The 24,214-nt window shown below is 46.6% G+C and overlaps 1 protein-coding gene across 1 annotated transcript in view; it reads left to right on the plus strand.

Moving 5' to 3' along the window:
- Positions 1-24,214, plus strand: part of TENM4 (teneurin transmembrane protein 4) — a 756,175-nt gene that overhangs the window by 580,673 nt on the left and 151,288 nt on the right. The window contains 1 exon segment of the mRNA XM_059708328.1: positions 23,236-23,337. Coding sequence (XP_059564311.1) covers positions 23,236-23,337 — 102 coding nt within the window.

A 24,214-nucleotide genomic window follows, 5' to 3' on the forward strand; every position in this document is an offset into this window, starting at 1 on the left:
ATATGCAAAACGACCGAACGGTGGAATGACCGGTTGCTATGATGTGCACTGATCACCAGGGGGCAGACGCTCAATGCAGGAGCTGCCCCCTGGTGGTCAGTGCACTCCCACAATGGGAGTGCCATTCGGCTGCTCCCACAGTGGGCCTATCCCCACAGGCCACCACCCCCCCCGCCCAATCCCCACCAGTGCATGAATCACATGCACAGGGCCTCTAGTAAATAAATAAAATTGCTAAGAAATAAGGATAGTTTTTTGTTGGCATTGTTTTAGAAGTTTTGACCAATATGAGACATTCTACAGAGACAAGAGTGTCAGACAAAGCCATCCCTACATATTTGTGAAGGATGTGTTTGTATTCTTAGAGAACACACACACATTAATTGGAAAACTATTTTACTTAATAAGGATTCAGAGCTTGTAACTGAGGTACGAGGTAGCTTCACAAAAGTCAATAGATTTCCCATATACGTACAATAACCAGCTATGAAATATAATGAAAAATGTCTCAGTCAAATAAATCAATAAAAATTAAAATATCATCTTAATGAGAACTATATGTGACCTGTCTGACAAAAACTGTGAAATTTTATTGCGAACTATAAAACAGGACATGAATAATTAGGAAATATAACATGTTCCTCAATGAGAAGGTGAAATACTCTAAATATGTCAGTTTATAGGTTAATGGAATGCCAGACAGAATCCTAAAGGGAATTTAGGCGATTTGGTTGAATAGTTTAAGACCTCAACTGGAATAATAAACAGATGAAAGTATAGGAAAAATTGCAAAAAGAATAATGAAACGGTACTCATCTTTAAAGATATTAACACACTATAAATCTATAATACAAGAGAATAGGAGTCAAGCAGGCTAATGAAAGAAAATGGCCTAGAACCATTGCCAGTTCTATGTAAAAATTTAATATTTGAAAAGGGGAGAATTGCAAATGATTGGAGAAGAAAAGGTTTAATCAGTAAATGTTGCTGGAATAACTTGGAACACCTCGGGTTAACCCAAAGTCCACAGAGTGGCATTCTGAGGGATAGATGTGGTTGAGAGACACGGAGAAGTTTTTGTAGCCTACAGTTTTAGCCCAATATTTAAAAATTGGACAATTTCCCACAAAACTGTAGGGTTATGGTTTACCTTTACAAATTAGAAGACCAAAATCCCTGCAGGAACAAGCCTCTGCCCCATTAAATACTCTGTAATTTAACACAGTCTCCACCTCCTCCCTTTTCTTATATTTGACCTGCCCCACGCCTTTAACTTACCTGCCTGGCCCCTGGAGGAATCTGAGTTTTTACCCTCTGATTCAGACTTCACCTCACACCATATGCACAAATAAATTCCAGATGGATTAAAGAGGTAAATGCTTAAAAGTCAAACCAAAAAAGGGTAAAACCTAATATTCGCATATCTCTGACTTAGAGAGGACTTTTAAGCTTGAAAGTCATTGAAAAACTGACAAAGCAAAAGACTAAAAATGTAAAACTTCCATATGTCTTAGAAGACTTATAAAAATAAGAAGAAAAGTGGTAGACTGGGAAAATACTGGCAATAATTATGAGAGATCAAGGAAGAGTTACTATCTATATTATATTAAAGTGCATATCCTGTGGGAAAAATTATTGATTTCATAGATAAATAGCTAAAGCTCATAGATAAATGGCTAAAGTGTAAAAAAGCTTCCAAAAATATATAGTATGCTATAAACATACCTGAAATATATTTAACTTCATTAGTAGTCTAAGAAGTGAAAATTAAAATAATTGTGTATCTTTATTTTTACCTAATAAATTAGAAATCCCCTCCAGGTTAATCTCCAATCCTGAAGGGGTACAGTGCAACTGTACCCATACATATTACTGGTGCATTGTAAATCAATACACCCTTTGGGAAAGCAAATTGGCATTTTGTATTAAATCATAAAAATGTTCATATTTTCAACTTCTGAGTGTCTTGCTTAAAGAAATAAACCAATACGTTGGGAAAGCTGCTTGCTTATCTCAGCATTGCATACAGTTGTGAAAAATTGGAAACAATACAATTTCTAATAAGAAAGCATATAAGCAAGTATGGAATATTCACTTAATGCATATCATTCATCCATTAAAAATTATAATTTTAGCCCTAGCAGTTTGGCTCAGTGAATAGAGCGTTGGCCCTTGGATTGAAGGGTCCCATGTTTGATTCTGGTCAAGGGCATGTACCTTGGTTGCAGGTTCCCCAGCCCTGGTCAGGGTGCATACAGGAGGCAACCAGTTGATTTGTCTCTCTCACATCTATGTTTCTCTCTGTCCCTCCCTCTCCCTTCCATCCTCTCTAAAAATCAATGGAAAAATCCTTGGGTGAGGATTAATTTATATATATTTTAAATATATATAAAACATATTTATATATATTTAAATTTAAATTATCATTTTAGCTCTGGCCAGCATAGTTAGGTGGTTACAGCATCAGCCTACACACCAGAGGGCCTCGTGGGCACATACCTGAGTTGCGGGTCTGATCCCAGCTCCCAGTCATGGCCTGTGTACGAGGCAGTTAATCGATGTGTCTCTGTCACATCGATGTCTCTCTCTCTCCCCCACCTCATCCTCTCTACCTCCCCACTTATTCTCTCCCCCTTCCTCCCCCACCCCTTCCATTCTCTCTAGAATCAATGGAAAAAATATCTTCACTCCTGGATCACAGATTTTAAAAAATACCATTTAAAATAATATGAAACATGGGAAAATACTTATAATTTTCAGCCCCAGAAATAGGAAAGAAGTTATGTTTACAATATGAACACATCCATTAGTAACAATGTAATGTGACTAATTCAGTAGTATAGAAGCAGGATTTTGAACTTCAATCCAAGCCTTTCTACTCTGAGACCACTGCTGTTCTTACCTGCCCACTTCCTGCTGTTGAAACCAAAATGACATTTCGAGGGTGTTGGTCAGGGTGTTGGTCGGGTGGCCGTGGGAGTCTGAAGCTCTTCCAAACTGAACCTCATGCAGCTCTTCACAGCACTAGCTGATGGGGGCTTTGAAAGAGGAGGCCTAAGAGCTGGGCTTCTAAAAATTTCCCGTTCTCCACAATTGGCGCAAGTGATAGAAGGGGCCAATCTAGAGGACCGGCAGAGGATCCAAGTTGAACCAAAGTCTGCTGCCAGTGTCATTTCTTAAGCGCTGCAGGTGAACGGACACACGTGTCCCTTCAGCTCTCTGTGCATATAAATATTTTCATTGCTTTGTTTTTACTTTTAAAAGAATGCATGAGTGAAACCCGTTAACCACGAAGGCTTATCTCCATGCTTTCTAAATCAGCTTGGCTTGAGGTGAAAGACAAGAGCCCGGGTGGTCCCTCCATCTCGAATGCCTGGTGGTAGAGGACACCGGAGAAGGCTCAGTGGAATTCACCTTAAGAAAGAAAGTGTATTTGAAAAAATCCTGGGATTTGAAACCTGAGCCTGCAGTTCTGTGCCCCGCATCCTCCTTGACCAGAACAGACACGAATTTTCTGTGTAGCAGAGTTGGCCTCGGCAGTAATAGCCCGCTATGTTGTATAGGACCTTCAGCTTAGTCAGCACAATGGCACACAGATTTTCATTTTTATTTTGTTCTTTACAACCCAGTGAGGTAGGGTGGTACTTGGATTATTGTTGCTTTTTGGGAAAAACAGCAGCTGAGCTTCTTTTACTGGTCCAAGGTCACACAGCAAGTCTATGGACAAGCCTGGGTTTAAATCCAAGTCTGTTTGATGGGTTGACCCACTCATTCACTTATCCTTGCAAGTATGCATGCATTCAGTATGGGTTTCTCCCACACCTTCTGCATTGCCAGGCCCTCTGCTAGGCAATGGTGGCACCTGTGACCAGGTGGACAGGGACGTGCCCTGGAGGTGCTCCCAGCCTAGAGGGAGGACAATGGTCAGTGACGATGATGGGCTATGAAGGAGAGGGATGGGTCTTGGGGAGCACTGAACAAGGGGAGCTCACCTAATTGGGATAGGGTCAGAGAAGACTCACTTTGAGTGCAAGACATCTAAGCTGAGACCTCAAGCATTTGATGGGGAGAGCAAGGTGAGTGAGAAGAGAGGAGGATTTTAGACAGAAGCCTGAGGACCACCAGCATTTATTGGGCAGAGGAAGAGCCAGGAAAGGCAGGTGGGGTGAGTGGCTCTCAGAAAGTATGCTGTTATTAAAGCTGACGGAAGAGAGCGCTTCGGCAAAGAGGGACTAGAAAACTGTCTCAAGTTTTATCTACAGGAACTTGGGGTTGACTGTATTATTTATCTCCTGGAGTCCCACCATAATGAGAGCAATGATGTAAAACAAACAAATGAGGAACAAACCCACAAGGACATAAAGAATAAGAGACAATGGCCATCCAGACAAGTCAGGAAAAGAGCAAGTGGGTTGAGTCAGCAGCAGGAGAGAGCTGAGTGCTGGCCCCTGCTGACTGTGATGCCAGGGAGGGGCAGAGCCCCCAGGAAACCTCTGCAGGAGGCTCCAGGGGGTGCCTGAGGGCAAGGGTGGGCCCGGAGCTGACATGTGGATGAGTTCAGGTCTAAGTGATATCTGAGCAGCAGCACCTGGACCCTTAGGGTTCCCCCTTCATCTCACGTAGACAATCAATTATCAGTCAAGTCTAGGGTAGAATAAAGGTATTTACAGCTATGCACAGTCCTAAAATCATGCCTCCTGTTCACCTTTCCTCAGGGAGCTCCTGGGAAATGCACTCCACCAAAACCTTAAGGGGAACCCAGAAGGGGGTTCCAGGAAACAAGGAGCTCTATAAGTGAGGGGGGGTGAAGAGAAGTCCCAGAGCAGTGGGTGTGGAGCAGGCCTAGGAAACAGAGCAGACCGCAGTGGGGCAGAGCAGGTGGAGCAGGCTCCCACCTAGTGCTAACATCATTGTTATTCCCAACTCCCTTCCACGCTTTCAAACTTACTGTTCTCACAAAAGGTCACACAGTTGTCCAAATGTAGTGTGACCTTTGCATGCCCAACTAATTCTGATAAAAAGCAAATCAATTTAAAAACATATGGATTGATTGTACATTTATTTATTTTTAGCAAAGCACTAAGCTGTTCCCGGGGGAGACAGATGCATGCAGGTCTGGGGTCCTTTTCCTCTCAGAGGTTTCTCACAGCCAGAGAAGGCGTAACACTGAGAGCACCGAGACAGCAGATGGGGGACCACGTAGTGCAGAGTGAGGGGTCAAAGGAATTTTGAGAAGACCATCCAGGAGGGTCACTCCAGCATAGGGTGGCCAAGAAGGCATAGGAGGGTTTGGATAGGAAGAAAGGAAGGGAGGAGCCACAGAACAGAAGTCCAGGTGAGCAGCTGCTTGGAGTGCAGGGTGAGGCTGTGTCTCCGGGAGGGAGATGAGCAGGTTCCCATTCCAGCTCTGGAGCCACCCAGCTGTGCGACCTTGAGAAAGTGGTTATCCTCCCTGAGCTCGGAAGGCTTTAATGAGATAACACAGCGGAATCTGCCTGACATGCTCTGGGCTCTTATCTTGTTTTCTTTCATTTGTACTTGGAATCGGAATCCCAAAGCAGTCCGGTTGACTGGCTGAAGAGAGTCTGAACAAAGATGCTTTCAGAGCCGAAGGCTCAGCCCTGTAGTTCCAGCCAACCTGTACAGGAGAGAGAGTTACACTTGGATTTGTCCACAGTGACACTCCTTGGGGCCTCCAGCTCAAGCTGAGGGAGGTCTCTTGTCCCTTGTTGCTGCATCCATTAGCTGAGTGCCTTTCACAGCCTGAATCCTGCTCACCCTGCATGCCAGCCCCGCAGCTCTACCTAATTCCGAGAACACCTGCGTTTGCATGTGCTCTGCTTTCTCCTAAATACTCCAGGGCCCATCTCTGCCTGGAGACCCTCCCCAACCCCAATGCTGAGCTACACTGCCTCCGTGGGGGGTCCCTGGGGTGCTGTTCCTCCTCTGGGCTTTACCCATGTATTCACTGCAGGCACTTGCCACATTGTGATCCATCCTCTCGTCACCCACTCAGGCTGTGAGGAGCGGGCAGAGGCTGTGCCTTCATTATATCTTGCCAAGCATTTGCTTTTCTCCTGGCCATGAAGCTGGGGTTACAGAGGGGCCTGGATCTCACTGTGGCCCTCCAAAGCCCTAATCGCACTGGCAGAAGCAGGCGTGGAGATCGAGGGGGGCAGCCAGGGGAGGGAGCAATGAAATCAGCTAATGTCCTGTACCTCGTGCAGAGTAAGTTTTCAGTAACGAATGTTTGGACAAGCCATCTCACTTCTCTCAGCCTTCATTTCCTCATCTGAAAAGTGTGGGGTGACAGTTAAATGAGATAATAGATGAGATTAGTGTGCTAAGGGATGGTGGTGATGGCTATTGTTATATTTATTGTTACCTTATTGGATGTCTGAGTGTATTACTTCACTATTAAAAACTCGTACCTGCACTAGAAATCTAAGAAGCTCAGAGGGCAAGAGAGAGGTCGAACGTCCCAGCCCATCTTTGACTTTCAGAGGGTGTCTTTGAAAGCATTCTCTGGCCAGTGCCCTTCTCTTCATTTACTGTCCTGGCAGTTGAGCGGGAAGGTTGGGATTTCCCCAGGGTCTGAGGAAGAAGAGGGGCTACCCTCAGCCATCATGAACAAAGCTGCTCTCCTGAACCCTCTGCACCATCAGGTGACCAGTGAGTGCAGCAGCCCCTCAAACCCGCTGCTTGGGAAGGACATGCACCGGTGTCCTCTGAACGCTGGCCAGCTGCCAGAAACGGAGGCGGGTGCCAGGCTCTGCAGTCGCTCAGGCTAAGACAGAGATACTGTCTCCACAGGTGCAGGGCTCAGGATCAGGGGCCTTTTACCCCTTTCCCAGGAGGAGGCAGCAGGCTTGGCTGGGGTGTCTGTTCCCTGGGAAGGCCATGAACTGTTTTTCCTGCTTTCTACCACTTTCTTTGAGAGCCGCAAGTCCTAGAAAGCCTACATTAGGCCCCATCACCCTCAGCTTCACAGGGAGCAGGTGCAGCTTCTCTTCTCATACAGGCCAGTGTGCCTGTGCATGTGCATGTGTGTGTGCGCGTGTGAGTGCTCTGCTGGGCCCACTCCCTAGCTGCAGCGATGGATCAGGCCCAATCAGCAGAACCAGCCTCCCATGTCGTGGGTGCAGCCAGGGTGCTCAGGGTAAGCCGTAACAGAGGGAAGAAGCCAGGGGTTCAAGGTGTGAAGGGATGCGTGAGAAATGACCCTGAGGTCCCAGGAGAGGCTGGACCCTTACAACTCGTCTGTCCCAGAAAGAGGGACTGATGTCTATAGAATGTCAATCTGAGCCTTGGAGGTGTGAGCTGAAGGGAAGAGAGAATTCAGTGTCCCCATACTCCCGTGTGGGCACATCCCAGAATGTTGAAGTGTGCCATACGGGTGAAGAAACATAATCTGACATGGACTTAGTTGTGTCTTAATAATATAAGCCAGGACTGTGTGGAGATGGAGTTAGAGCATTAGCTGCTGCTGTCCCAGGCTGAGAGCCGGCTCCCTCTTGTCCTGCCCAGATATGCACACGCACAGCATGCCAGGGCCCCTGATGGAGAAGGGAGCCGAGGTCAGCCAGAGGACAGCCAGGAAATACTAACCCACTTGGAAGGGTCCACAGCTCCCTTAGTCTCTCAGCAGCTAATACTATAATACCTACTGTGTGGTACACACTGTCATAATCACTTCCCCTTTACAGACAAGGAAAGTGGGACACACATCAGTGAAATGACTTGTTCACGGTCACACAGGAGGTAGCAGAGTGGGATGAGAACACCCAGGGCCTCCCTCAAGCCTGTGTTCTTCCTGTTATGCCAGACAGCCTCTAACCTGGCCTGTCCAAAATGGATTTGCTTTGACTTGGTTTCATTTTACCTGCCACTGATGAGACATTTATTGCAAGCCCTGCCGTGTACTTTACATGCACTTTCTCAGTTACTCCCCAGCCCTGCTGTGGGATAGGTAAGGAAACTAGGATTCATTTAAGGTTCAGAGATGTTAAATGATTTGTCCAGGGTTGTCCAGCTAGTGTGAGTCAGAGCTGGAGGTCAAACCCAGGTCCGTCTGATTGCATAGTCCACGCTCAGTCACAGGTCATGGAGTTCCAGCCAACTGAAGTCCCAGGATGCTGAAGGCAGGATCCAGCCTCGAGGAACTGAGCACACCTGGGTGTATGCTCACACTCCAGCCCCGTGGACAAGTACAAGGAACCAGGGAGTGAGGAGGAAGGCTGGCCAGCCACAGGGAACCCCCTGCCCTTGACATTCAGGCATGCAGACAGCCAGGAGTAGGACTGTAGACTGCTTCCAGACCTCCTACTCGGTAGACAGCAGACAGCCCTGGCACATGGACAGGCCAGCCTTTCATTGGTCAGGGGTCTGAGGACACATTCTTTTCAGCCAGGGCCAGGCAGGCGCTCACATTTGTATTATAAGCTAGTGCAATGGTGTCTCAGAGTCAGAGGGGGAGGAAGGTTCCATAAAATTTTCAACACAGCAACCATTTCTCAGTTCCTTGCAAGATATGTAGTCTTTGCTTTTGTCATTGGACAGTTTCTGCCTAGAGGCTGAGGGAGTGTGATCTGCCTCCGTGGCTAGAGCAGCTATAAAATATTTAACGTGAACATATAATTACATTACCATGATCTATAATAGGATTTGGTGTCCAACAGAAGTCTAACTTGGCCTCTGGCCCAAAGATATAGACCCAAGTTATTATGTTGAGTGTTACCTACCAGATAAATAAGGAAGAAATACTGTTCAAATCATTGTGAGATAGGCCAACACACATTATAATTATTGTAAAGAAAGATCCACCGGAGTCTGAGAATTTGTCCATCCTATTAATCACATTATTGTGTTATGTCCTAGAAGAAGTAATTCAAGTATATAATTCACAGAAACCATCATGACAGCTCTTGCCAGAGAACAGGTTTAGGGCCCTGCAAAGTTTTATTACTGTGTGTTCCCCAAACACACAGTTAGCACTGCTTTGGGAGAAGAGACCCCAATACAGTGTTTAACTGATGGAACAGGACTGGAGGAAGAGAAATGACAGAGAAGCTGCAGGCCTGGAAAAGAATGTATAGAAGTGAAATACGAAAAAAAGAGAAAGAATTAAAAAAGGAAGGAAGTGAGCCACCCAGACCCCACAGAAGGAGCCCAGCATCAGGGTTGGAGGCAGAAATCAAGCCACTCTTTGTCATCTGATATTTGACAAGTGTTGAGTGAGAGCTGCTCTAGACAAGGCACACGCCAGTCCCCAGGGAGACACGGACAAGAAGGCAAATTGGAAATGGATCCCTTCCTTTCAAGGAGTTTGCAGTCTGCTAGGGTAAAGGGGCCATATTCATAAATAACCATACTTCCAGGTGGAAAGCAGTGGGTGATACATGCAGGATCGAATTAAATCGCCATTAGGATTTAGGTGAGAGAGAGAGAAAGCTCTCTTGCTAGAAGGAATCTGGGGAGGCTTCATGGAAGAGGTAATATTTAAACTGGGCCAGGAAGGATGGTTAGGAGTTGCACAGCTGTAAGGGGGTGGAGGATGGGCTTTGCAGGCCCTCTCAGCGTTGGCACCATTGGGGATGCCGGAAAGGTTGTGTGGGTTCAGGAGTGGGGGGGGGGGAGCAATTTAGCAGCAGCAAAAAGTGGGCATGAGGACCCTTGTGGCAAAGGAACCAGTCTGGGAAGGAAATCGGAGCCTTAAACTCCTGGTTCAGAAATGCGGGCTTCCTCCTTTCCAGTGTTCCCGAAAGTACAGTTCTTGAGATGATTTTAGATGATAGGGACAGATTCTATTTCAACAATTATGAATTTATTTCAGTAAACTGGAAAAAAAGTATAATTAGGTATGTCAAGCCATTATTTCATAATGATACCGAATTTCTGTTTTAAGAAAATAAATGAGAAAAAAAAAAAAAAACAACAAGTGAATAATAGGATGGATGGTTTGTGACTATGGCAACAGCCTGAGGACGGTACTGGAATAAGCGTCGGGAAGCACTGCTCAGCCCAGGGTCATACCTTCAGGTGCCTCGGGGACAGGCGGTGACCACAGCGTAAGAAGCTGCAGGAACGGCAGTGTGTCAACCCCAGGGTCCGGGCCTCTCCTCAATGAGAGGAGGTTGCTGCCACGCTGGATTTCCCAATTTTTCAAGAAAAGCCAGTATGATTTTTCTATGGACTTACCCCCCCCCCCCCCAAAAAAAAAAATCGGGCAAAGAATTCAAAAATTTTAAAATACTTTGCAAACAAAAGTGTCCACAGGCCTCAGGTTTGTGATATATATGCTAGATGCTATGGAGCGGTGACCTGGAGAGACACAATTTCAGAGTGACAGCTGTGGTTGACAGGGTGGGCTGAAAGGGACAAGGCTGGAGGCAGAAGTCCACTTAGGACGCTGGCACAGTGGGCCAGGCGAGGGGTTGCGCCAGCCAGACATGTCCATTGTCCAAGTGGAGTGCAGGCCAGCACGGGAGTTCTAGCCCGCAAGTCATTTTTACACAGTTCTGGGCGTTTTCGGTCCTGGCTGTGCTGACATACAGGAGGAAGGGGGACTTGGTTTCCTCTTGGTTTGCAAGCCATCTTGAGCTTGGTAACAAGCCCTGGTAAATGATTGGAGAATAATTAGCAGTTCCCCTCCCCCCACCTCCTCAGAGCCCGTGTCTGTTCCCCCGTTGTTGTCTGTCAGCACAGAATTATTCAGCACAAAGTGATGCTCATTAGATGGAACTCTCTAGCCAGCAGCTGAGTTGAGCTTTTAAAAAACTGATTTCTTAAATAATTTGTTCTGAAGACAGACTTGACGTGAAGTTGGCATGCTGATCAGCAGGTCACTGCGTGGGAGCAGCAGAGATTATTGTTCTGGATCTGGTTTACTGGACCCCCGCCTTGCCCAGAACTGCTTTGCATTTCAAAAGGCTGCCTACTCTGTTAGAGCCACTCAAATACCACCTCCAGGAGGACCGAGCCCTCCCGTTTGGATGTGGCCCACAAGTGTTTGCATTCTTGCAGAGTTGGGATTTTTCTGTCCTCTGGCTTGTGTGTTTTTTTGTGGTTTTTTAAAAATATATTTTTTATTGATTTCAAAGAGAAAGGGAGAGGGAGAGGGAGAGAGGGATAGCAACATCAATGATGAGAGAGAATCATTGATCGGCTGCCTCCTGCACACCCCACACTGGGGATCAAACCTGCAACCCAGGCAAGTGCCCTGATCGAGAATCAAAACGTGACCTCCGGGTTCATAGGTGGATGCTCAACCACTGAGCCACGCCGGCCGGGCCTCTCCGGCTTGTTTTGATGGACCTGTGTTAAAGTCTCAGCCTTTCTTCCAGACCAGTGCTTCTTAAAGTGGTACCCAGACCAAGGGTATCAGTATCACCTGGGTCGCTTCCCAGGCCTGTTAAATCAGAAACTCCAGGGGTCAGGCCTAGCAATTCATGCTTTCACAAGCCCTTCAGGGGACGGACACAGGCTAAAATTTGATGACCACTGAAAGTATACTAGAGATAGGAGTGAAGCAACATTTCCAGAGCACCTTCTATGTTCCAGGTATATGTCTAAATATATACGCATACATATACACATACCTATATATGTATATAGTGGTTTTATTTAATCTTCACAACAAGGGTATAGGACCGTGGTTTTCTCATTTTACAGATAAGTAAACTGAGATCACAGATGCGGTGACTTACTCTAAGTCTCACCCTCAAAAGAGTTGCCGTTTAGACCCAGATCTGTTCCTATTCCAAAGCCCAAAGCCTCCCACTGCTCCTTTCAAATGGGGACCACACTTTGGGTCCCCCTGATGGCATCAGCACAGCGGAGCCCACAGATACTCGTTTGAAGGGAGGAATGATAAAGAGTAAATGGATCAATATTATTGTCCAGCATGATATGGTTGTGAGTGGCCGGAACTGCATTTCGATTGCTAGCAGGTATGTTTTAAAACAAGAATTTCCGTGAACAAAACCCAAATTGGTGCTATTTGGAAGTTCCTGGTCTTGGCAGCATCCTTTGAGTAGTCCTCAATCTGTACCTAACACACTGAAGGCAGAAGGAGTGGGACCAGCATGTGTTATTATCGGACCGGCAGTGGGTATGATGGAGGAACCCCTAGGTTGGGTAGGAAATGGGTAGTCCTGCCACTGAGTAGCTGCATGAACCTCAGCCAGTTATCTGTGCCTTCGTGTTCTCATCTACAGAACAGCAAATCATACATAGCACCTTCCCTTCCTCCATATAGAGCTGTTGTAAGGGTCAAATAAAACTGCATGTAGAAATGGTTTAAAAACACTAAGTCCTGCCGAGCCGGTATGGCTCAGTGGTTGAGCATTGACCTATGAACCAGGAGGTGACAGTTCGATTCCCAGTCAGGGCAAATGCCTAGGTTGTGGGCTTGATCCCCAGTAGGGGACGAACAGAAAGCACCCAATCAATGATTCTTTCTCATCAGTGATGTTTCTATCTCTCCTCTCCCTCTCTCTGAAATCAATAAAAATGAAACATTAAGTCCTGCACTTAGCAGTTATCATCAAAGCCTGCAAACTACCAGGCACAGCCCAATAAGGTCCAGGTGAATGGATATGTTAAGATTCGTTCAGTTGCAAGAAGCAAAACCACACTCAAGCAACTTCAAGGAAAGGCAGCTGTGGCGGTGACTTTGTTTCTGAAAGATTGACATGGTTTGGGACTAAAATAGACACTGAAAAGCCTCTGGAAGTCCAGGAAGCTCCAGGGGCCCCATTCATTCTCTTCTTCTCATGGGCTGTGTGGCCCACTGCCGCATTCCCTGAGCACATTTCAGTTCAAATACTAGAGGCTGGGACTCTGGCCATGTCATAGAGTGTCGGTTAGTCAGCATGTGAATCTAGTATCCTTGAGTCAGGAGCTCATCCCGGTCCAGTCACCTAAGGCCAGTGGGGAGGTGGCATCATCTGGTCTGCCTGTGCCAGCTACCCAGGCAGGGACTGTGGGCAGAGCAGGGCTCCTCAGAAGGAGCTGTGGGTGAAGGATTGATGAATATATAAGGGAGGGAAAAGTGTTTACAAACATGTGAGCAGCACCTCTCCTTTGAAGGCCCTTATGCTCTTGAGCAGCATAGCACCTGTCCGCCTCATCACCATGTGATGTGTGTGTCTCAGTGGCCCCTCTGGCATATGCTCACGGGGCTTGGGAGGAGGCGATGCATGCGCAGCATTCTCTGGGAAAGGCAGCAGAACCTGAGCCAACTGCAGGGACTCTGACAGCTGCCAAAGCTGCTGCTGACAGCCCTGGGAAAAGATGTGGGAGCTCTTCACTAGAGGCAGCCAGCCAGCCACCTGCTCCCCAGTCCCGTCCCTGTTCTCTCAGCCTGGGTGACTCTCTGAGACCCCCCTCGCAGGGTAGATGATAATATGAGGCTAGTTATCTGAGGACAGGTTAGAAAAGTTGGAGCCTGCCCTTAAGCAACAAACTTTCTTTTTCTCCCTCAGGCCCTAAACATGATGATGATCTAAGATTTCTTTTTCTTAATCTGTTTGTGTCCTTTTCTAAGTACTGATAATTTGGTTTAATTCATTAGATCACAGGATGTTAAATCTGAAAGATCACCCAAGCCATCCATTTCCCTTGGAACATTTCCTGAGCCACAGTAGATGCTCAGTAAATACTTGCTGAATAAATTTAGTGAATTTGGATGTGAAAAAACAGCCCCCGAGAGAAAGGGCCAAGGTCACCTAACAAGCTGGTGGCAGGTGTAGGACTAGAACCCAAGTTTCATATATATATATATATATATATATATATATATATATATATATATATATAAAATTGATTTTTTTTTTATAGAGAGAGGAAGGGAGAGGGATAGAGAGAAACATCAATGAGAGAGAAACATCGATCAGCTGTCTCCTGCACACCCCCTACTGGGGATATGCCCACAACCAAGGTACATGCTCTTGACCAGAACTGAACCTGGGACCCTTCAGTCTGCAGGCCGATGCTCTATCCACTGAGCCAAACCGGTTAGGGCAGAACCCAAGTTTCTTGATAAAGTCCAGGCATGTTCCCTTCCACCATGACTCAGAGAATCATAAGATTTCAGGTTTGGAAGATGTCATACAGCTTACCTTTAATCCGCCTGCAGTATCCCCACCAGTCAGCAATTTGCCCTCTTTTTCAGTACATACAGTGACTGCCCATGTATGATCTGATAGGTTACCTCGTCCCTTCATGTAGTCATCCACCCAATAAACAGTCATTTACCACCTGCTTTGAGTCCATGGGGATACTTATTGATTATTCAGAGATGAAGAACATATTTCCTGCCCTCAAGTTTACAATTTTCATCCACAGACTATAACCCAACATAGGAAGTGGTATTCCACTCTCAGGCTTACAAAATTATTTCTTCTTTTGAACCAAGTCCACTCCCCAAGGACTGTAGTCCTTACTCATTGGACCTATTAGGGCCACAGAACAAAAGTCTAATCCTTATTTCCCATATTAGCCCTTCAGATGTTTTTAAACAGAGCTCATACCCCTTTATAGGCTAAATTCCCAGATCCTCCAAAAATTCTTTATTTGAAATGTGGTTTCAAGTTCTCTTATCCTTCTGGTTGTTCTTTGATGAACACGCTCCAGTTAGTCTTATCAGGCACTTAAATGTGGCCCCCAGATGTGAACTACTGAACTCCAAATATGGTCTGAGAGTACAATACAAAATTGAACTTCCTGTCCCTCCCTTCATTCTAGGCATTGTACAAGGAAACAATAGCCTGTTGACCACCAACTGTTCTCTTGAGTCTGACTTGTACCAGGCATACTGCCCTGCATTTCATTTCTCCCTTGTATTCCTGCTGAGTTTCTCAGTAACAAATATCACTGAGGACTTGAGTGTGTGTAGCACTCATCATTCTTTGAAGAACCAGACGTGCTGCTTATCTTCAAGGAGTTCATAGTCTTATTGATGAAATTTGTTTTGCCCCCAAATAATTAACAAAGAACCAAGACCTAATATCATCAAGGGAACAGTCTTTTTCCTAGACCCCCCTCCTTAGAGCTGCGCTTAGTAGTGGTTGGTAGACTTCTGGGTATGATTGAAAACAGATCTCCCAGTTCATATGCCAGTGCAGACCTGGCTTCAAGCCCAGGCTGTCAGGGGCTTTGTCAAGTTTTTGTCATTGCCTTGACCTAGACTGTTGCAGATGAAAAGCCTTTGAATTCCATCATCTGCAGAGGAAGCTGGGGCACCTACAGGGACTGACACCTCGCGGGCCATGGAACAGCTTTCCAGCACCTGGCACCTGCCCAGTGCCAATCTAGTGTGCAGAGGGAGGAAAGTTCTTTCAGTTGTTGGCATGAGTCTGCCTGTGTTTGGGCTTCTGGGAGACAACAGGTTTAATTTGCTTTGACAGTGCTTTTCCCCAGGAGGGAATTTACCCAAACACCCTGCCTTCTTCACATTCAGCTCAGTGCTTGTTTGTTTTCCCGGTTTAACCATGGGGAGTTGCTCTGTGTTTTATATGCATATGTGCGTGTGTTTATCCCCAATAACCCACATTGCCTGGGTGGGATTCATTAGATCAACTAAGTATGTTGTTTTAGTTCCAAATGAAATGCATGTCTGACCCTTTCTTCAAACTGAAATACCAACTCTGCCAAGTCCTGGGCAAACCTCCTTACATGCACAGCGTTATAATATTTGCTCTTCACAATAACCCTCTGAAATGGGTGCTATTATTAACCCCATTTCACAGGTGAGGAAACTGATGCTTAGAGATGACTTGCCCAAAGGCACGTTGCTAGTAAGAGGCAGCCTGGCTCCAGAGCCCCGACTTTGGTCCAGGCCATACACCACGCACTTCCGCTTCAGATAGAACTTGGTTCACCTACCAGATTTGCCCTTATAGCTGTGACCTTGAGAAAGTGACATCAGCTCTCGATCTCCATCTGAAACTGTAAAATGGTGGCAAAGGTACCTATTTCTCATAATTATTATAAGTAATGAGTAAGTGACATATCTTTCACAGTTCATTTGAGGGGATGAGGAGATCCGTGTTAGAGTCTTCCCTCAACCTGGAGCTGCTGTAGAGTTAAATCCCAGCTATGCTATCTAGTTTGTTTCCCTCTCTTCTTTTGGTTGCCAATAGTAAACCCAATCCCCTTTCAGGATGTAGAATGTCACTAGCTGCAGTCAAGGTGACACATCCAGTCGTCCAGTTGGCTGTCCCGGAGTCCAGATCCTTCCCTTCTTGCCTAAGCATTAGCATCCATCCTACAGAGAAGCCAAAGGAGGTGTCAGAGAGTGGGTCTCTGCCAGGCACTGGGTAGACCTTGGTTCCTCAACTGAGCTCTCCCAAACAGTTGCCAACATCCACTTTTACAACTGAAGGAGACATGAGGGAAGCAGAGGAAGGAATTGTAGGTAGAAAACACAAGCTTCTGTCATCTGGGACACATCACAGGAGAACAATACGGGTGTGGGGTGGGGGGTGGGGGGACTAGAAGGGAGGGATGGAGCAAGGTAAGCAGAGAGAGAAGCCAAGGATGATTGGTAAGCTCCCACCTCACAGCTGCTCCTTCTATCTTTGGTGCTAGAACCCAAGGTCAGGCTCCTGTGACCATAGAGGTGTGCCTGCTCAGACCAGGGCATGAAGCAGGTGTGCCCAGGCCCTGGGGAGCTGATGGGGACAGGGAGCCTCCTTTCCTCTCTAGGCTAACTGCTCCTGTGAAATGGGAGTCCACAGTTAGGCTGCCCAGTAGTCCTTCTCCAGGCAGGATCTTTCTCTGGTCTCTCCTGTTTCCTACAAAACGAGGCTTTGAGATTTCAAAACAGAAAAGCAGAAGGTGGCAAATGAAGGCAGGCTTTTCCGGCAATCAACCCTGGATTTGGAAGGATGTATTTATCAACTGTTACCCTTTCACCTGGACACGCTGATGCTAGTGATTTGTTCTGGAAAAGTGTAGTGAGCAGACAAGATGAGGTGCTGCAGTGGCTTCGCCGAGGCCCTGTGGTTTCCTGTCTCCCATGTCTCCTCCAGGGAAGAACACTGTTGTCTTTCTTCCTTCTGCTGATGCCCCTTTGTATTTCGAGCAATAGTTTGTTCAACATCCTGAGAACACGCCCACTCACAACCCATGTCCAGAGAAGGAGCTAAGGAAGCATTTAAACTCTGCATTCCAACACTGATGGAAGGAAAAACACGTTCCTAAGAATCAATTTTCCTAACAGGACCCACTATGGTGATGGAAAAACAAAAGCACGGGGGGGGGGGGGGGGTAAGGCCCCTGCCTTCCCATATGCCACATACCCAATTAGGAAAATCAGTTATTTGTAGGCAGCTGCATTTTCCATTTAGATTTGAGCAGATCTGAAGGAACACCTTCTGCAGAATGAAGGCAGCTGCAGCTTGGACATGAGCAAAGCAGGAAGGAACTGCAGACGGAAGACATTCACCAAACACTAATTGGAAACATAACAGCATGTTTAGTCAATAAAGTTCACACTCCTCCCAAGCCAGTGAGTGTCACTCCTGCACTAGTGTTTAGCGTAGAGCTATCTCCTCAGAGGGGACTCATCATTTGTGGGATCCCAGGTGGACCCCAAGTAGTTGAAATCTTTCCAAACGGAAGAAAAACTATATACAGAAACATTTCATCAAACAGCAATATTCTCCAAACATCTCCCTCCCACTTCCTTGTTACTATTGTAAAATTATTCCATGTTTCCTAAAACTTCTGCCTTCTCTGAAACCAACAGCCTGGGGCAAGTTATTGTAGCAAACGGCATTCTGTGCTGTCAGATTTAGCAACCGACACCAGACTCAGTCACAGAAAACATACTTTCCTCACTTTTTCACCATGAAAGCTTTGTGGCAGATAATTCAAAATCTAGAATGTGTGTGTGTGTGTGTGTGTGTGTGTGTGTGTGTGTGTAACACTGATCTGCAATCGATCCTGTAATTATAGTAATTTTATTAGACTTTTATATCATGGTTTTGAGAAGGACTGAACCATAGGACTTTAGATCTGGGAGAGACCTCTGAAATCATCCAGTTGAATTCTCTCAGTGATAGCAACACACATTTATTGAGACCCTCTCTGTGAGATGGATACAAGGGCAAATACAGAAATGAATAAACTTGGTGCCTGCCCTCAGGGAGTTCACAGTCAATGCTGGGGACTGTTTGGGGTTTTAGTAGGAGGGAAGGAAAGAGAGAGACCTGGAGTAACTTAGCCTGTTTAAGAAATCAGGAAGGCCCTAGCTGATTTGGCTCAGTGGATAGAGCATAGGCCCTCAGACTAAAGGGTCTCGGATTCAATTTGGTCAAGGGCACATGCCCGGGTTGCAGGCTTGATCCTCAGTAGGGGGTGTGCTGGAGGCAGCCGATCAATAATTCTCTCTCATCATTGATGTTTCTATCACTCTCTCCATCTCCCTTCCTCTATGAAATCAATAAAGAAATATTAAAAAATAAAAAAGAAATCAGGAAGGCTTGTCAGAGGAGGTGACATTGGAGCTGTATTTGAAAGAAGGCATGGGAATTGCCAAGCAGTCAGGGATGAGGAAACAGGTGCAGAAAAATGAAGTGACATAGTCAAGGCCCCACAGCCATTTAGAAGCAGAACAAGACCCGAGGTCAGGCCTTCTGCCTCCGTCCTGTATTCCTGTGATACCGCAGGTGGAGCCCACCCTCCAGTCCTACCTTAGCCAGTAGCTAAAAGTGAAAATAATCTTTCCTTAAACTTTACTCAGAATTCTTATTTTTAAAGAATATTCAAAATGAAACTTTCTAAGCCATTCTCTCTCTCTCTCTCTCTCTCTCTCTCTCTCTCTCTCTCTCTCTCTCTCCCCCCCCTCCCTCCCTCTCCTCTCCTCTCCTCTTCTCTTCTCTTCTCTTCTCTTCTCTTCTCTTCTCTTCTCTTCTCTTCTCTCTCTCTCTCTTCTCTCTCTCTCTCTCTCTCTCTCTCTCTCTCTCTCTCTCTCTCTCTCTCTCTCTATCAGTGTTTAGGAAGCCACTTATAAAGTAAAGGTATTAGAAAGATGGATTCTTCCAGGCAAAGCAAGTGAGAGCAGAATTACCTGGGGCCATGGCTTGTGAGGACCCAACCACTTTGCCCTGAAACGAGAACTTATGCTGGGTTAGACCCTCTTCTTCTTACCCGTTAGTGTAAAATTGCTCCTGTTAGCAGAGGAACAACATGGAGCAAGTGGAATTTCCCACCCACTCATGAAAGGAACCACACATTTGAACCCTATTTCCAAACTTTTAAAGTAGCTTCCAAGTTGATAGTGGCTGACAATTGGGAAAGACCTTTCTGGGAAGTGCACCATGCGATGAGTTCCTCCCCATCTCCCTGTCTTTTCCCTTCTCTATCCATATCCACGCCATTCTTCACGCCCACCTCCTCTGAGAAGCCTTCCCCTCTGCTGGTTTTGCCCCAGATAAGCTGTCCCCATAAGTTGGCCCTGTAATCGTCTATGTCCATGGCCCATAGTGCTTTGATGCAGTTAAAGCTCCATGCCCTTGTGTGGATGCCTTGTCTGCACGGTTGCTCTCAATTTCAGACACACAGAATTTTAGAACAGGAAGCAGTCCTAGGGGTCACCTCTGCCCTCACCTTGATTTCACATATGAGGAAGGTGAGATGGGCTGGAAGTTGCTTTAGGTCACCCAGCATGGTGCCAGAAGAATGGACCCCAGCCAGGTTTCCTCACCTCCACGTGGAGCCGCTTCACGTCCTGTGCTGCTGCCTGGGTGGCAGTGTCATCTCATGCCCCCACTGAGGCTGTAAATGTCCCGTAGGCAAGACTTGTCTTCTGTGGTAGCATCTCATCTACCAGAGGCCTTCGCCTTGGCTTCAAGACTTAGTTGTGAACTGAGATGTGGTTGAATCCTTAACTCTGCCCACCTTTCCTCTACTTTCAACTCTGAGTGCAGACTCACTCTGAGGCCTTGGTGAGTCACTGCCCTTCCTCACCTTAGTTTCCTTCTCTATTAAATGAAAGCTTTGGATTAGATCAGTGGATCAACCTTCTGGCCCTTTAAATATAGTTCCGCATGTTGTGACCCAACCATAAAATTATTTTCGTTGCTACTTCATAACTGTAATGTTGCTACTGTTATGAATCGTAATGTAAATATCTGATATGCAGGATGGTCTTAGGCGACCCCTGTGAAAGGGTTGTTCGACCGCCAAAGGGGTCTCAACCCACAGGTTGAGAACCGCTGGGCTAGATGGTCTCTTGAATCCCTTTAAGTTCTAAAAGTTCTAGAATTCTGTACCTTTCAGCTGAGTCCTTTGGTGTCTTCAGGGTTGGCCTCTCTGTCCCCCAGATCTGCCACCTCGCTCATTCTCCTGGCTTACTATGGAGTGAATTTCTTTAAGGCCCAGAGAGCATAATAGTATTGAAGAAGACCAGGCTTGGCGTCCTAAGGCCTGGGTTTGAATCTTGCCTCCATGCCATTGTATCTGTGTGGCCTTCAGCAAGTCACTTCATCTCCCAGCCACCTTAAATTAAAAAAAAGGGGGGGGGGGGGAATAACCATGCATCCTTTTGGATTTGGTGACAGTGAAATGAGACAAACTTTGTGGAAATACATGGCACAAAGAAGATAGTCACATATAGTGACTTCTCTCCTTTGTTCCACATCCAGCATTTAGGAAGAGGGCAGTTTGGCATGCATAGATTTTCCAGCTAATGGCTGTACCAACTGGAGCTACACAACACTGACTACTTTTTTACTAAAACCTTTCTGAAATGAATTTGATATTTCATGACGTGTCACTCAGACAGTCCCAAAGTATGAGGAAGAATTAGAGAAAGGAACATCTTTCAAGAGGGGCATCATAGCAGATGGTAAGCGAAATAGGCCAGTCAGAGAGAGACAACTATCACATGATCTCACTTATATGTGGAATCTAATGAACAAAATAAACTGACCAACAACATAAGGAGTGCAGGGGGCAACGGGAATATGAAAGGAAACTCCTATGCCTTTTTTTAAGTGTATTTTTTATTGTTGACATTATTATGGATGTCCCCTATTTTCTCCACACTTCCTCCTCTCCGCCCCACCCCCAGCCATCACCACACTGTTGTCTGTGCCCATGGGCAGAGCATATATGCATATAAGTTCTTTGGTTAACTTCAGTTAATCTCTTCCCATCCCACCACCCTTCTCCACCTTCCCTCTGAGATTTGTCAGTCTTTTCCATGTTTCCATGCTTCTGGACTTTATTTTGTTGGTCAGTTTATTTTGTTCATTAGATTCCACATATGAGTGAGGTCACGTGATACTTGTCTTTCTCTGACTGGCTTATGTTGCTTAGCGTAATACTCTCCAGTTCCTTCTGTGTTATCTCAAAGGATAAGAGATCCTTCTTTTTTACAGCTGCATAGTATTCCATGGTGGGAATGTACCACAGCTTTCTTATGCACACTTGGGCTGTTTCCAGATCTATGCCTTTTAAAGGAGCTTGGATATTTTCATTTCTCCCCCATTGAATGGTTTTAAGTAGGAGAATGTTTCAGAGACATCATTACTCAGGCTGCTGGGTGGTAAATGAATCAGGGAAAGGGGAGGTGGGAAGGGGAGGGGAGGAGAGGGGAGGGAGCAAAAGAGGAAGCTGAGAGGCTGGCGATGCAGCTGTTGGTTAGCAGGTGTGGAGGGAACCGGACTAAGGCTTGAAAAATCAGAGGTGGGAAAAGATAGGTTTACAAATGCTCAGTAGCTTTAAAAACCAGATTCCTGGAATATCAGCTCATTGTGGAAAAAAAAACAACACAGGAAAGTGTAAAGACCACAAGAATCACCCAATAACCGAGCATCCAAAGATAGCCCTGCTAACAGGTTGAACTATTTTTTTCACTAATATTTTTTGCAAAAAGTTTCTAATGTATTTTTATATACAAATTTGATTTATTAAAAAAAATAGTTCAGGCAGACATTTTCCAGCACACAACTCTTAATGTCAGTGGAGATATATCTCAGTAAGAGTAAAAATAATGTAAGGTTGTTTGTTTGTTAATCCTCACCCAAAGATACTTTTCCATTGATTTTTAGAGAGAGTGGAAAGGAGGGTTGGGACAGAAACATCAGTGTGAGAGAGAGACACACATTGATTGGTTGCTTTCCGCATACACCCTGACCGGGACCCGATTTAACCTGCAACCCAGGTATGTGCACTTGACCAGGAATTAAGCCCGAGACCCATTGGTGCTTTGGCTGACGCTCTAACCACTGAGTACACTGGCCAAGGCTATATCAACACTAATAAAAGAGAAAAATGGTAATTGGCGTACGAGCTACCCTTTTCATTGGCTAATCAGGGCTATATGCAAATTAACTGCCAACTAAGATTGGCAGTTAACTGCCAACTAAGATTGGCAGTTAACTGCCAACAAGATGGCAGTTAATTTGCATATGTAGGCACAATGCAGGGAGGCGAAAGGGAAAGCAGGAAGAAGCCCCCTGCCACTGACAGTGATCGGAAACCCAGGGGGGAGCTAAGAGCTGGGGGGCAGGGCAAAGGCGGCCCTGGGGCCGCCTTTGCCCTGCCCCCCAGCCATGATCAGAGAATCAGGCGCCTTTGCCGCCCTGGCCAGTGATAGCAGGAAGTAGGGGTGGAGCCAGCGATGGGAGCTGGACAGGGTCGAAGCTGGCAGTCCCAGGAGCTAGGGGCCCCTTGCCAGGGCCTAAAGCGAAGCCCACAATCGTGGGGCCGCTGCAGCTGCGGTTCCCCGCTGCCAGGGCCGGACGCCTCAGCCAGAGGCGTCAGGCCTGGGCAAGGGGCCGATCCTGCGATTGGAGGGTGATGGGGGTCAATGCCTGAAGGCTCCCAGTATGTGAGAGGGGGCAGGCTGGGCTGAGGGACACTCCCCCCCCCCCCCCGACACCCAGTGCACGAATTTCATGCACCGGGCCCCTAGTCTATAAAAATAAAAGTGTAATATGCTAATTAGACCAGACGACCTTCCAGACAAAGCCAGTGGCCGAAGGGAAGCCCGGGACCCAGGTGCCAGAGGGAAGCCGGTGCCAGCAGCCGGGGGAAGGAAGGCCTACTCTTGCACGAATTTCGGCATTGGGCCTCTAGTAACATATAATTCTTAACTTCATTGGTTGCTTTCAGTGACTAGGCAAGAAGAGCTCAAATGTGTTAACCTGAGGCTTGATTCCTGGGCCTTCTGTTTGGGGAAGAAGTTTCTGTTTTCAGCTCTCCTTCTCTTTTCTCCCCCAGAATCGGTGGATAACTGCCCCAGCAACTGCTACGGCAATGGGGACTGCATCTCTGGGACCTGCCACTGCTTCCTGGGCTTTCTGGGCCCCGACTGCGGCAGAGGTGAGAGCCCCGGTGTGGACCTGCGATTTCCACTCCCCATGCCCCGTGGGAGCTCAGGTCCCACTCCTCAGAGCCAGTGCAGAACTCCTGGCCACTCTTTTAAAAATGTATATATATTTTTATTGATTTCAGAGAGGAAAGGAGGAGAGAGAGAGATAGAAACATCCATGATGAAAGAGAATTATTGATTAGCTGCCTCCTGCACACCCCCCACTAGGGGTAGAGCCTGCAACCCAAGCATGTGCCTTTGACCTTAATCCAACCGGAGATCCTTCAGTCTGCAGGCCAACACTCTACCCACTGAGCCAAGCCAGGTAGGGCTCCAGGCCACTCTTGACTCTCGCGAGAAGGGCTCCCAAGGGCCATCCTTCAGAAACCCTGTGAGGGAGGTCTTCAGGCCACTTGACCCACAGGTGCATGACCAGGAGGTCAGGAAGGAAGAGGCAGCCACAGTTAACCTCATGTCCCCTTGTGGGGGTAGAAGGAATGGCATGGGGGTCCTTGAAAAGCAGATTTCCCCTGAGAGGAGTGATCAACCTTTGCCAAGTGTCTTCGAAGTTCACCTTCAGCTAGCTTGGTTTCCCCTGGCCCAGAGAAGGGAGGCCTGGTTTCTTGCTCAGTTAATGCCTTCTAACAGCACAGGCAGCATCATGGCTGAGACCACCAAGGACTCGGGAGGTGGGCGAGACTGCTCTCCTCCACACAGGACCCCAGTGTTGCTTCAGATTTGGGCACATAGGGTCTAATGATAACCCCCTGGCGATAGTTTCAAGGCTGCCATGATCTACCGTTTGCCTTTGGCCTTCATTATGGTCCTGCAAGAATCAACAAGGAAAACACCAAAGGAGATCTGTCATCCTGAGATTTTGGCACGCCC

The sequence above is a fragment of the Myotis daubentonii genome, chromosome 9 (genome assembly GCF_963259705.1).
Source record: "Myotis daubentonii chromosome 9, mMyoDau2.1, whole genome shotgun sequence".
Classification (NCBI taxonomy): Eukaryota; Metazoa; Chordata; class Mammalia; order Chiroptera; family Vespertilionidae; genus Myotis; species Myotis daubentonii.